Source organism: Hakea prostrata, chromosome 4 (genome assembly GCF_041222555.1).
Source record: "Hakea prostrata isolate BN-2017 chromosome 4, UWA_Hpros_2, whole genome shotgun sequence".
Taxonomy (NCBI): Eukaryota; Viridiplantae; Streptophyta; class Magnoliopsida; order Proteales; family Proteaceae; genus Hakea; species Hakea prostrata.
The window spans coordinates 11,054,033-11,068,863 of NC_142603.1; the positions used below are offsets into that span (position 1 = coordinate 11,054,033).

At 36.7% G+C, this 14,831-nt stretch overlaps 3 protein-coding genes and 1 pseudogene across 5 annotated transcripts; 2 read left to right on the forward strand and 2 right to left on the reverse strand.

Moving 5' to 3' along the window:
• The first annotated feature begins 3,098 nt into the window (after positions 1–3,098).
• On the forward strand, positions 3,099–6,638 carry HB1 (hemoglobin 1). 3 transcript variants are annotated; one of them, XM_089152167.1, is made up of 5 exons: positions 3,099–3,206; positions 3,318–3,432; positions 3,586–3,700; positions 5,913–6,029; positions 6,193–6,635. In XM_089152167.1, exons 1-5 carry the CDS (start codon positions 3,188–3,190, stop codon positions 6,319–6,321), a joined length of 495 nt encoding a protein of 164 aa, XP_089008293.1. In that variant the 5' UTR covers positions 3,099–3,187; the 3' UTR covers positions 6,322–6,635. The 3 variants fall into 3 exon arrangements, with proteins under 3 accessions (XP_089008293.1, XP_089008294.1, XP_089008295.1); XM_089152168.1 differs by having other exon boundaries at positions 3,132–3,206; positions 3,300–3,432; positions 6,193–6,638; XM_089152169.1 differs by having other exon boundaries at positions 3,140–3,206; positions 3,297–3,432; positions 6,193–6,638.
• Positions 6,639–6,649: 11 nt separating this feature from the next.
• Positions 6,650–7,132, reverse strand: LOC149017843 (uncharacterized). The gene has a single exon (XM_089153819.1). It carries the CDS (start codon positions 7,130–7,132, stop codon positions 6,650–6,652), a length of 483 nt encoding a protein of 160 aa, XP_089009945.1.
• A 3,665-nt stretch (positions 7,133–10,797) lies between these two features.
• On the reverse strand, positions 10,798–11,975 carry LOC149017844 (uncharacterized). The gene has a single exon (XM_089154236.1). It carries the CDS (start codon positions 11,931–11,933, stop codon positions 11,484–11,486), a length of 450 nt encoding a protein of 149 aa, XP_089010362.1. The 5' UTR covers positions 11,934–11,975; the 3' UTR covers positions 10,798–11,483.
• Positions 11,976–12,990: 1,015 nt separating this feature from the next.
• LOC149017845 (uncharacterized) lies at positions 12,991–14,817 on the forward strand (annotated as a pseudogene).
• Positions 14,818–14,831: the final 14 nt, after the last annotated feature.

The following is a 14,831-nucleotide window of genomic DNA, read 5'->3' on the forward strand; positions in this document are numbered from 1 at the left end:
TATGGTCTTTACATAAGAGTTATATTCACAATGACGATTTTTACCCACGATATAAGTCAATGACTTAAAAGAAGAAAATACTGATGCATGTAAATTATATTCCTATTGAATAAACAAGTTGATCCATTTGATTGTATTAATAGTATCGTTTACCCTATTAAGTAAGTGATTCCTGATGGTAATTTAGGCCCAGCTTCCATTGTAGGTCTTAGAAAATGAATCATTTGGTTCAAAACCAAAATATGTTAAAGCAAGTCAACTTTCAAACATATGCCAGAATTCGATGTATATATATAATGTCCATGTACATATCATTGTTCCAACACTCAAAGGGGTACTACCTTCAACTGGGGTAAGAAAAATGAGAATTAGAGACTCAAACTAAGACCTCAAAAATAGGTGTTGTTATATGGTGGTAAAAAGACCCTTCCTTTTAGAAATTATGGGAAAGGTTGTTGTATATGTTGCTCCAAAGTCTTCCAATCCCAGTCAGGCCAAGGAATGTATCAAATCACAAATCTGTAAGCAAAGAAACACGTGAGAACATTGCCTTTGTGGACAAGAAGCTGTCTCCGATGATAAAATCGGATTCAGGAAAATACAGTTCCTCTTAAAGTGTCCAAAGAGATGAAATCTCTTGGGTAAGTGCAAGAGTTAATTCGGTCTTACCAAATGAAACTCTTGGCATATCTCTTGATAATCGCAACCCATTTAATGCATAGGTATGGTGCATTATATACAGAATTTAATGTCGTGACACACTTAGAGCTATGTAGGGAAGGCCTCGTATCTAATGATAGACCCAGTTGACAACTGATGGTCGAGAAGTCCTCCATGTGATCGTTCCAGCATGTGCTGACAAGTGGTTATCTGACAAGTGCACTTCGAGAATTGCCATAGTCTGGCAATGACCAATAGGTTTCCAAATTAGGGTTGCAATAGGGTTGGGCTAGGCAGGGCTGTTTGCAATCCCAAGCCTAGCCCTATATATTCTAATCTAAGCCCATTCCTACCTTGAGCCTAATTCATGGTCAAGGATTATTGTCCCTGACCCTAAGCCCTACAGGACCAAGCCAAGCCCATTCCTGTCCTGATTGGCCTTGTCTTTGGCCTTAGCCCTGATTAGCCCTTTCCCTAGTCTTGATTGGTCCTAGCCCTGATTGACCATATCTTTGTCTATGTTTTTAATTCATTGAGATCAAGCATCAGGGACAAAATTAGGGCCAAAATTAGGCCAAAATCAATGCCATAATCAGTGCCAGGGTAAAGGCAAAAAATCAGGGACGGGTCGAAACAAGCCTTACAGGCGAAAGAGTAATCCTAGGCCCGCCCTTGGCCCTAGTCAGGACCAGAATATTTTGGCCCTAACACACCCTTAGGGCCAAAATCTTTAGCCCAAGCCTTATTCGGGCTCAGAGCAGGCTTAGGGCGGGTCAAGGCTATCAGGGCCAAACTTGCACCCCTACTCTAAATTATGGAACTGAATCAATAAATATAGCCCCGTCAAACCCGGTTCGTAAGGGTTGAAGAGTTCTGAGAATCACTCACCATAATAGTATAGAATCATGAACATAATTGCTTTTTCTTTTTGAACAATTGGATGAGTATGAAATTATGATCATGCATCATAAACAACTTTTCATCCTCATCCAACGTATTATTTTAGTGCAAAACCTATTATATATTGATTACCAAGCGATTTTTGTACTTTGGTTTAAAATGAATTTTAACACTGATTTTTCAAAAATAAGTAAAAATAGAAAACAAAACTTATACAAAAGAAATCCTAAATCAAGTAGTTGAATGAGCAAGTTTGGTCCCCCGGCCCAATGAACTTAAAATAATTTATTTATAAAATCTTCAAAGGGAGAAGTAGCCTTAAGCAAGAAAATTTTACTTAATTTTGTCAAAAATATGTGAATATATCTCCAATAGTGAGGTAAGGCATATTTGGGTATTTTTATCTTTCTTAGATGAAATGTAAGTTACTATTTTTTTCATGGTCAATATTTTTTCGTACAAAATCATGCATATAGTAGATTTTTTTTCTTTCAACTATTGGATGGATGTGATGGTGATACATAACTTTTCATTCACATCTACTTGTCGTAAATATAGTTTCGCATTAGTATGAGGTCAAGGTTCAAATATTCTTAAGGTCACGTGTGAAACGTTACTCCATATTTAAATTATTTATAAAAAATATCTTAAGCTCCAAACCCAAGTTCTAGAAAAAACAAGAAAAAAAAATTAAAAAAAAAAAAACTTTGCAAAAAATACCTATAAATTGTGTGGCCAAGTACAGGGACGAGGGGTGTTTCATGTTTATGATGAACATTGACCTAGCAGGATTTTTTTCTTAATTAATAATTTTCTAAAAGAAGAATTTGAGATTATTTCTTCGTTTTTTTTGGTAATGGAATTTTAGATTATTTCAAGGATGATCGTGACACAGCTTTCCAGAACCATCATTTATGAATTAAAAAGCAATAAATATGCACTATTTAGGGCCTATTTGGTTACATGAATCCACAGATTTCAAATCTCTGGATTCATGAATCTGAGAATTATACCCATTTGGTTGTAAAAATCTCTAGATTTATGAAATCTAGAAATTCAATTTTTTACACTCAAAATGTGAATCTATAGATTTACAGATAAAGGGTGAAATCCTTAGATTTTAAAAATGCTATACATTTGCACATTCACAAAAATCACGTGGATCAAATAGTTTTTTAGAATGAATCCACAGATTTCATTCCACAACCAAACATTTAATTTTATAAATTATAATCCCATAGGTTTTAAATCTATAGATTTGAAATCTCTAGATATTTGAAGATTCAGATAACCAAACATTTAATTGTAATTAATGATATTATGAGGATCTGAGTTTCTAATCCTTCTATTTATGGCCGTGGAATTGGTTGGCTCTTGGAAGGCATGAAAAGCTGTCACTTCCATCAGTGTTTCCTTAAAAATTAACATTTCTCCACATCCAAAATGCAGAGTTCCAAAATCCTTTCAACACCATTAGTTTTTATGTGGAGAATTGGGATTGTCTCTTGGATGACCTCAAAGGCTCAAAGGCTGAAAGGTGTCTCCTTTAAATTTCATAAGAAATCAGTGTCTGAATCAATCTACAGAGGAAATCTGCAAGCAAAGTTTCATCGCGCTTATTGTTCCAATGGATGCTCACAGTGAAAGTAAGTGCTTTACGTTTTCATTTTTCTTCCTGCATTTGGTCTTCAGCATACTTCTTGGGGACATTTGTTTCTGAAACGTTTGATACTTAGTAGGGAAACTATGAATGGCAGGGGTGGAGGGCAGTGGAAGTTTTACTTTCAGTGAAGAGAAGGAAGCTCTTGTTATCAAGTCATGGACTGCTATGAAACCCAAAGCTGGAGAATTGGGTCTGAAGATGTTCTTGAAGTAATCAATTATCCATAAAGCTTCGTATAATGAAAACCCAAATCAATTCTTGCTTTGAATTCTCTTGTTGAACAATGGGAGATTATCTGAGGCTTGCATTATTCAGAATTTGATGTTGAGTGATTTATTGTGTTTCTTTTGGGAGTACTGCAGGATCTTTGAGATAGCACCTGCAGCGAAGAACCTGTTTTCATTCTTAAAAGATGCTGAGGGTCCTCTTGAACATAATCAAAAGCTCAAAGCCCATGCTGTTATCGTCTTTGTCATGGTTCTCTCTCCTTCCTGCTCTGCGCTTTTTCTGTCTCTTTTCTTTCTCACTCTGGCTATAGTAGTCTGCATCATGTTGTCGCAAAAAGATAACATTTTTTAAGGAGAAAAGCATAAGTTGAAAAGCAAGTTTTGTTTGCTTTTGAGGAAGACATCTAGAATCCAGATCCTCTTCGTCCCCGTTGTCCAATGTTCTATTCGTATGGTAACCGAGGAATGCAAAGGTTTCCTCAATTAGTAGGGAAATTGGCCTTCCGAGTGTAAAGGTAGAAGGGAGTTTGACGGAAAGACCCACCCATTGAGTAGGGATGAAAATCGGCCTTAGTGATCTGATAATGCAGAGTGGAAGGGTCATTGCTCAACTAATAAAAATTGCTTTTATAATAATAGGCTGATCTTCCCCAAGAATTCATGTCAATGGAAGGGTTTGGCACTTCGATGTTGGCTCTTTGCCACCTAAGGTGAGATATTATGTTCTTAGGATTGGGCTGTTCACCCATTAAAGTAGTACGTGACTAGGTTCAGAATGTCGTGAGATAGTTCAATTATATCTAGTGTGGGCATTAGAGCACTATGAGGACCTTTTCTTAGTACAAGAGTATCGGAAACGGATGGGGGATGCGTGGACTCATAAATTGTAACCCGTTAGATAAAAAGGTTGAAATGGAATTAGTTCGTTAGAAACCGAAAAAATGGAATTAATCCATTTTTAGTAGAAGTGATTCCTTTCTATCAGAAGATTGCAATAATACCAGTCCACACATTGTCCCATCAAACAAAAAGACAATACAGAGGGCAAAGTGGGATGGAGAGGAGCTAGTTCCCTTTTATCCATAGTACAAAGTGTCGGCAATATATCGCCTACACAGGGCGATATATCTTCCTGTTGTTGGGGGCCAACATGACTACCCCAACGACATGACATATACCAAATGTCGACGATATATCGCTAAGCATAACCTCGTGTCTATCGGCAGCAAAACGTGAAGCTTGAGTCATACTCAACATAATAGTATAATGAATTGTAGACTTTAATATTTCTCTTCAACAGTTGTTTATTTGTGTTCTCTTTGCATGTTTACATTAGTTTATATGAGTTTTCCAAACTTCCAATCTTGCTTGCATATAGCCTAGCATGTACCAATAAAAAACTTTAAATTAAGTAATATTTTAGACCAAAATAATACTCCCAATATGTTATTGAAAATTAGGCTACACAACAAAATTCAAGTCAAAATAACCCTAAATACCCCCAGAAACTAGAGGTCACATTTTTATTGACACCTCTGCCAAAAGTTGCTGACATGTCGGCGAAGTGTCGCCATATTAGTGGTGTATTGACATGGCAACAATGTCCAACATTTTGGACTTGCTTTTATCTAGCCTTGTTAAGACTTAAGGTGAATTAGAGTATTAATGACATATATATGATTTTTTTGTTGGACTAAGTTTTCTATTCTAATCAGTTGTTCACTAATTGTTTGAAGATACAAATTAACAAAACTTAATTGTTCAACAGTTTTAAGACTACCTCTTTTGAGTCCTTCTTGATTCTTAATAGGGCCGGGGCAGCTTTCTCATGAGATTGTTAATATAATCTATTCCATTAAAGGATGAACATATGTGGTTTGTTTTTTAGTTTGTCATACAAATCATTTTTATAAGGATTTGTGGTTATATTGATAATTTCCTTATTCCAGGATAATCCAACTAATGTTTTTCAGCATAGGAATTAGGAAGAAAACCAAACAAAAAAAATCTCATATTAATTTTAAATTATTCTATTTTGCCGCAAAAAGCTGTACGAATTTTTAACATTTCTTCTAAGTTGAAATTATTACTACAGCATTCCTTTTGAGGGTGGTTTTAGATTGTTAAAGTCTTGCTGGAGCAATTATCAATTGAAAAAAAGGCTATCAAACCTAATCATCATCAGTGATGAATCCCTGGGAGAAACTTTCATTTGCTAATGGTGTTCGAGATTTTGGGACTGAAAGATTTTCGTAGACTACGAAAAGAATCTTTAATGGTGTATAGTAATGATACAAAATAAAATGAAAAACTGTATATTGTTCTTGGCCAACGAATATTCTAAGTGAAAATTTCTCTTGCGAAGTGGCCTCCCCTGAATGCCGAGAATGTTCTTGTTCTTTTTCTTTTTGGGTCTCAAGTGTATTTCTTTATGTTGTGGTGATGGATTAAGTTTTCCACAGACATGTGAATCAGCTGTTCAGCTAAGGAAAGCCGGAAAGCCAACAGCAAGAGAATCCAGCATCATCCATCTGGGAGCTTCCCACTTCAAATTGGGAATAGTTGATGAACATTTCGAGGTAATCAAAGATTAATCTTATCAGATTAAGTGATAATTCAACCCTGAGTATTTCATGTAGAATGCAGAGTACAGGTTGAGCTCATCACTGTCAAGAGATATATGCAATTGTGACCTTCAAATTAGTTACTGGTTAAAAAGGGTTTTGGTTGTTTTTATTGCAGGTATTGAAGTTGTGTCTGTTGGAAACTATAAAAGAAGGAATTCCAGATATGTGGTCACCAGAGATGAAGGGTGCATGGGAGGAAGCTTATGATGCACTTGCAGGAGCTATAAAGAATGAAATGAAATGAAATGAAGCCCTCCTCTTAGAAGTAGATTAGATTGATTCCAAATATTTATGTTTAAATCCTCATTCCCAATGCTGCTTGTTGAGATTTCTTTGTGATTCCCAGTGTAATTTGATTTTGATATCATCTCTTCTTTAAAACAGAACCAAACTGGTTACATTTACAATAAAGCAAGCTAATTATTACTGAAAACAATGACCCACAACTCCCAGAAAGCCACCCACCCTATGTCTTTTCTTCTTTTTGGTTGATCCCTCCATAAAGATATACAATTCAAGGGAATTGGGAAATCCCTTTTAAGATTGGGAACTTCCAGCACCAATGAAGGAAATCAAAATGATAGGCCTTCCCACTGCTCCTCTGTTTCTGGAGAACAAGGCTTTACCTGAATCCCATTCCAGCAATGTTCAGAACTTGCCAAGCTCTTATGCTTTTTTGTAGATCCAACCAGCAGAAATGGTGAAGCCTCCTGCATAAGCATATCTCGTTGATGGAGAGCATTGCTAGCCTTGATAGCGAGATTGCACAAATCAGGGAGGAAAACGGGTTGGTGTTGCTTGGAGAGTGGCAAGAGGAAGTAAATTTGGTTAAATTGCAGCTCTTCTTCATCTGGCAAAGAAGGAATAGGGGAGTCTAGATAAATGGAATCAGAGCTACAAAGGAAGCAATTGGGGTTCTCTGAGATCAAATCCCTAACTTTCTTCAGTTCCTTCAACTCCTCTAGTTTCCCATCTTCGTGAATTATTATTGCCGTCGATTCCTTGATGAGCTTTCCTCTCCCTTTTGCAGACCGAGTAGAAATGCAGATACCCATTTTCCAGAAAAATCAGACATTAACAGAGTATGTCTGTGTTGTGTTATTGTGGGAATGGCACAACACTACAGGCGCTTCTCTTATATATGCAAAATTTTTTTTTTTTTTGGTAAACTATATATGCAAAACTGGAAGCCAAAGATGTGAACTTCCCGGAAGGCGATTACCAAAAAAAAAAAACTTCCCGGAAGGCAAGGTCTAAAAGTTTCGGCTATTTTGTATTTTTCGGAAAGTTTTTCAATAGTTAAGTGGAAGTTTCCAAGATCGAACTAGGATAGTATGAAAAGGAAACAGTAATCGTCCACAGGAAATGGGTTGCACCAATAATAGTGATTGCATGGCTTGATGTGGTTCACCAGCAGATTCAAAAATACTAAAACTCTTGTGTTTCTTTTGTGTGTTTAAAGAGATCAATGCGATGTATGATTGCTAGATTGAGTCGATTTAGTATGAGATTAGATTAAAAGGCTTGACGTAAAATCTATTTCATCAGTTTTGGAGCTTTAACAGCTTGAGTGAGAGTCTTTGCAACGATATGTCATTTATCTAATGAGACTCAATTTGGTGTTTAGCGCTAGGGATGTAAGTGGCCAACCGAAATCCGTTGCTGAATTCACATCCGCATCCTTTAGGGGTATACAAATCCGTCCGATTACTAATAGGATGCGGATATTGTATGTCCTTTTCTTACCATTTATTATCTGTCCGATAAAATTATCAGATTAAGCTAACTTATTTGAATTTATTTTCTTATTCTTATAGACCTTTTACTTGAGATAAGTGATTATTTTTCTAGATTCTTTACTAAAATAAATACCAAAGTTACTAAATTCTTAAATTTCAAACCTAACCCTCATAAATAAAATGGTAAAGATGTCAACAGGGTAGTCGAAAACTTGTATTCAATCTCGCATTTAGAAGAGTCTATTTGAGAAAATAATTATCCAATTATCATTCGAATCTTTGAATCCGTCTGAAAATCGATATAATATTCTCCGAATCTGTTCGAATATAATAAGATGCTGATACGGTATTACCACTATCCGAATCCGTTTATACCACTAATTGGCGCTTCCTAATTAGCCAACTTATTTGGAGCTTTTGATACATTGATTAAGTACTTAACAGCTTGCTGTGTGGTTTATCAAAACCTATGGGCTTTGATATCTTGTCGTTGAAGATTAGTGATGGACGGAGCAGAGTCAAAGTAAACTCCAAAGAAAGGTTTCCAGTCTCTGAAGAAAGAAGGCTGCGAAAGCCGTGTTTCCTACAGTGTTAGTGTATGTTAACATCAGATGGAACATAAAGGTTCAGCTAGTGCTCTGTATTATTTCTCTCCACGGTATATGAAATTAAGTTGATCAGGAAACATCTCATCAAGTGCAATTCAGAGTGACCCAGATTGGCATTGATTGAGACAAATTTCGATTACTAAACAACTTTTCCCAGATGCCAAACACATTTCTTTTTCAGGCGGTTGATTAGGATTGGAATCGTCTTACTCTAGTCAAGTCAAGTTTTTTTCATATAATACTGAATGATAAGAAACGAGTGTCACGTTAACTCTGTGGTCCTCCATTGACTGCTTTCCATTCATGTATGTATATATTAAAAGTGTTAAGTGCAAATACACGAGGTATTTATCAATCATCATGTATTGGTCATAGAAGTTGAATGGCTTATATATATAAGTGAAACTGTAAATAATGCTAAGGTTGGAATTTAAAATAAGTTTATATTTTAAATGTGTGATTTTGTTTAAATGTTTTTATTTCTTCATCACTAATTAATGTTTCTTGGTTTTCAGGAGAAATGCTCTATATTCCTTTCGCAGTTAATAATTTATTTGAAAAATGAGAAGAGAAAAAATTGATAATTAAATTGATCTAAATAATTTTAAGAATTTAAATTGATTATTATAGACATATTTATTATTAATACAGAAGTAGCTAATCATCATATGTTATTGTCAATAATTAGAACAACACTAATTGAACACAAAACCAAAGTCAATCAAACTAGGGTTTTAAGTACATCATATCATTTGTATATCTTTTCCCTTTAAGGTTATTTATATTACACTGTCACGAGATCCTATCTTATCAACTTTTAGAGGTGGAGATCCTACTTTAATTATGTGATGAAGAGGGTGAGGCATAGTTTTATACGCTTCTTTAATGGGAGATGATTTCAGCTTGAAAGTCAAGGGATGGGGATGTTAATATGTTTCAACGAGATTCGAACCCATGACCTCTTCACTAAGAGGTGTTGGTTTCAACTACTAGAGAACAGATTTGCGTTGGCAGTGACTTTCAAGCCTTTGAAACTCTAAATCTAGATCATTAGTTCTGACCAATCTTCGGAAGCATAATACCGTTTTTTGGAATAATCCTCAAGACAATGCACACCAGCTTTTTTTGGTTTTAGCTTCGTCTTCCGTCTTCCGTACACTTAATATAAATTGATCGAGTTACAATTTTCTTTCTGTCAGAATAGAGGTCTATGCTTCATTTACACATTTTCATCACATACTATGAGAGAAATTCAACAAGATGAATCACATTTAGAACTTTCCATGACCCCTTCTAACTTAGGATCCTCTACCCACATAAAAGGAGGATATGCTCATCAAAAAACAAAACGAGTTCGACTCATATATTTTTTATTAAAATTTTATTTTTAGATTAAACATGTGTCAAACATGAAAGTAATGGATTTAAAATTTTTTTTTCTTGATTGATATTAGATAATCCACATTCAGAGTATAGACCTCCAAGCAGATCTGGGTACAGCAAGCTGGTCTATTGTGTAGGGCAATTGGTAGGGTATCTGATTTGATATTATCTTATCTAAGATACTCTCTAACAACTAGTAAAAGCAATCTAATTTCTACCAATAAACAAATAAATAAAATAAATCTAATAAATCCTATACTTGGAGCGTTGTTTCAAGATATTTGAGGCTAATCAAGATATTGTCCACATTAGCTGAAACCTTCACGGTTGATTAGACCCTTTGAATGCTCAATTGATGGGATTTTGTTTGTTTCATTTAGGGCAAGGCAAGCTTATAGCTAACAGTCGAAATTTGAACCGTTTATTTTCAAAAAGTGTAACATCATACTTTGAAAAAACAAATTGGTCAGATCAAAATCTCAATCTTGATCTCAATCTCGATCTTGACCTTTTGTTGCACAAAAGTTGAGCTCCCAAAAATGTACCACTCAACCTACTTGGTATGACATTACCAATTTTTTTTCTTTCTTAGTTAGACTTATTTTTTATTTTTTAAGATTTAAATTAATAGAAATTTTTTTCACACCACCCCCGTTATCCTAAAAGATTAAAAGTCATTCTTTTGAGTTGAACTCTGCATCGTAATTTCTATGGTCAAAAGTTACTTCTTCAAAAATGGACAGCTTTTTGTAAAGGAAAGTGGAAAGAAATCCGGATCATCTTCTCTTATACTTTTTAATCACAAAAACAAGAAAGACCCACAAATGAAAAGTTATAACAATTTTTTAAAAGGATAGGACCCACAATAATACTCTATGACTCCCCTATGTTTGTGGTAAAAAAGCATTCGGAGAACTGATCTGAATTCAGTAGGAAGATCAAGAAAGTTTTAGGTTAAAATCTCCATTCTTCCACACCTTCTTTCGTAATTAACATCTTATTCTTACCATGAATACAGATGAAATGACCATCCTACCCTTCTACATTAGCATCAGTACCATTTTCATTTTATTCCGCTTGGACCACCTACAGTTACTCCTCTTGAGTCTTGACCAGCAATAATCAGAGAGCAAACATCCCCAGAACCCCCAGAAGGATCAACCCACAAAGGCGAGCATGACCAGATAGAAGTGAGCTTACAGGTGTGATTCGATCACATCCGTACGATCTTCTTACTCTTATCAAGAAACTGTGCTTTTGTCAATTTTCTGTTTCTGTACAACCCATGCATCAAGCCACTATTGGCCTCCATCCATCGAAAAGAAAAGCAAAACTCTACCAGCACTAGCTGCCAATCCAGAACTGTAGCAGAAGAGAAGACCATAACGTAGACGCAAAGAAATGAGATGAGAGATCCAGGCATGGCAAGTGAACAGCTGTAATTTTACTCACTAGATCTTCCAGATTTTAATTGCATTTTCAGTTTCACACTTCACTATCTGAAAGGGTTAAAAATGGAATTTACATTTCATAAGAGTTATTGTTTCGGATTATTTACATTTTAGACAAGATGATCAACATCTCCAAGTCTCAACCCAAGGTAGCACCATTTTCGTGCTAGCTTTCTGAACTCTGATCACCTCTAGAAACTAGTACTGAAGCCACTGAAGCCCTATTCACTCTTTAATGGCATTCAACTCATGACCACCACCACCCGAACAAGACTCCAAACTCAGCAGTGGCTGCAGCTTCACCCCTCGCTTGCCTGAAAACACCACCGGCACAACCCCATTCCGGCTAAACCCACTCTTATACTTACCCCTACTAAGAGCCAAACTAGCTTTCACTGCCAATGCTGCCATCTCCTCAGCCTGAAGAGGATATTTCAACCTTCTCAGCGGAAGCGCAAAATAAAGCTGACCCGGTTGCAACACCTCTTCTTCACTGATCGCCGATACAAAATTATCAAATTCCATCTCGTCGGAGTTACAGATAAAACAACTCGGATTCTTCTCTAACACCTGCGATACCTTAACTGGGTAAGAAAACTCCAGTAGTTGTCCATCTTGAAGGATTAGTTTCGCAGTCGCCACTGATGTAGCCTCGCAAGAACTGCAGATACCCATTTCTCAGAGAATCTTAAAAGAAGACTAGAGAGATGAGATGAGATACTGAAGAACGAAAAAGGAAGAGACGATCTTGTCTTTATTTATTCTCCACGTATGGTTTTGTCGTTTGTGGAGGATTTGTTTTTTTATTTTCAATTTTGGAAAATGTTTGCCAACCTGTAATTCGCTGATGACAGGTTGTACAAGCATTATAATATCGTGGTTCAGCTCTTCTTTCGAGGAGCAAATTATGGACATTGGAATGGAACTCTTTGCTTCGCCCAGTCTTCACCTACTTCAATGATTCAATCCAAACACGTGCATTTTTACATTTCCACCCCTCAGATCAGACCGTTCATCTTAATCAGAGCAATTAAACCTGGCTTGAGCCCGATCTATTTTGGGTTGGCTTGGAATAGTTATCCGGTTCGACCGAATTTTACCTCCCTTATCCAAATCTTGGGACAACTCCTGAGGGGCTTGTAGCTTTGGAAAAGATACTTTATCAGTCAATCAATTAATAAAATAAGGACTTTGTAATCATTGTGGGGACCATTAAATAAGACACGTGGTTTAATAAGTCGCCCGGTGACTGTAAAACTAATTTTATAATTAACCTAAAGTGTATGTATTATGGAGGATTCACATGCACCCACGCATTTCTTTCCTTACTAGGAAGCTTCAACCTCGCGTTTTGGGGGTGGGAGACTGGGCCCCACCTAGGAGCCAAAGACCTGGAAAAGGTTATAAAAGCGCAACTGAGTTCCCGAATCCATGAAACTTCCCAATTATGTGTGCTCTATTTCTATTCTATGCTTTTAGGGCTATATTGTAGAGAATATCTGGATAATCTAACGGGTGAGATCACAAATGATGATCGTAGGATTGGAATATCGAATGTTTGGGATCACTAGTCAACCGGTCAACTGTTTAACTTGTGCACGAAGCAAATTCTAAGTAAAGGGTAAAGACGTAATTTCTTTCTTCTTTTCTTGGGGTAAGGTAAAGACGTAATTAAGAAAGGAAAGCAAAACAGCCAAAACTGAGTGGCAATAATTTTGGTGGGTCGATCGAAATGGGTGACACGAGGGAGAAAGAAAGGGTAGGAGACGTGGCATGTGTCGGTTATAGTTTGAGTGTGGCGTCAGAACTGATACACGTGGAAATAAAAGAGAGCCTAGAGCGGAACACGTGGCAGAATCCAGTGCGTTGTCCCAACGATTTTGCATTGATTAGGGCAATTATTGCTGGAATTGTGTGATTGCGCTTTCTGTTCCCACCTTGGGCCTTCTTTGTTTGGTGGGTGGTGATTCGATGGTGGATAATGAATTTTTGGGCTTTGATAATTGAGGAAGCAGAGACCACAATAATGGGCTTGTCTTTCTTGGCTAAGTACCCTTATTGCATTTTTTCAGGTCTCCAGAGCTCTATTTCCCCTAGGTGCTTAGTGATAACCGAGCTTCAGTCCTATGCATTAAATGCACACAAGTCCTGCAAAATTCATGATTATTAGATGTGAGATTTCGATTCCGACTGTTGATTGCTTAACTGTCGAGATTGAAATGTCGATCGAAATCTCAATTTAACAGTCCCCCAAATCTCGCAGGATAGTCTTGTGCATTCAATGCGTAGGATTGAAGCAAGGTCCGCTGGTGCACGTTTGACAACGGTCTTTTCTAATCACAACATTTTTTACGAGAACTGTTTTCTAACATTTTTATCAAAGATCGGTGGTCTAACACAGTTTGGTAAAATTTGTGCTGAACTCAGTGTTCTATCTAATTGAATTCCGTTCCGTTTTGTTATTTTAAAGGATTTCTTCCTGTGCTTCACAAGCAACCCAACTTCCCTATCTCTTTGTTTACCGAAAAAAAAAAAAAACCTTTCCTATCTCTTTAAGCATTCAAACTTCCGCGTCTATATTTTTCGTTCTTCAAAGAATTTCTATGTTTTTCTTTTATTCTTTGGGATTTGGGATACAAACAAACTTTGTGCTTGTTGACAGAATCTATGTGGGCTAGTTAAAGAATAATGGTGGGAAACTAGGTTAGATTTTGGAAAAGCAACATAATTTGGATTTCGAGTTCCACTAGAATGGGGTAAGAAGATTTTAGGTATGCAAAATATGAGAACCAACACAATTTATTAGGAATTCGACACTTCCTAACAAATTATATCTAATGCTATCCTATCATCTATGTACCTGCAGGAGTTAAAACTCCAACATTTATGAGGACATTTAATATTTCTTTGTTAAGATATGCTCCATCTCCCCCCCCCCCCCCCCTCTTCCTCTTCCTCTTCCTCTTCTTCTTCTTCTTCTTCTTCTTCTCACAATGCTTAGAAGAGTGATGTTTCAGCGATTTAATGACAGGAAAGGTTCATGTACCGGACCAAAAGGAGAACAGTTGATGGACCAATGCGATGTGTTACATATTGTTTGCTGGAGGATGCAGTAGGCACCAGTGCTGAACTCTCATCATCAGATCCATCCATTTCACTAATTTCATTTGATATATATCAAAGGGTACCCAGAGTTTCATACCTAAGGCATCACAAACCATCTCATATAACAAGCAAAGAATCATGGTAGTAGACCTGGATTCATCATCAGCTAAGCTAGCAATCTGGGTCCTGGGGCCATTCCTCTCAGCATTTGCCTTTCTTTTCATTGTTAGAATAGTTATGTTCTGGTACCCCAAGCTTCCAGTGGGGAAGTTCCCATATGTTATAGCTTATGCTCCAACAGAACCACTTCTTGTGCCAACCCGTAAGGTGATCGATCTCACCTCTTGGAGGATTGGATGTAACTCCTGTGGTCTGGTTTGGTCTGCTAAGTTTCCTAAATGAAATTTTATTAGGACCACAAGGGCTTCTTGTGCTCCTCTCTCAGCAGGTTTAGCAGTTTGACGAACA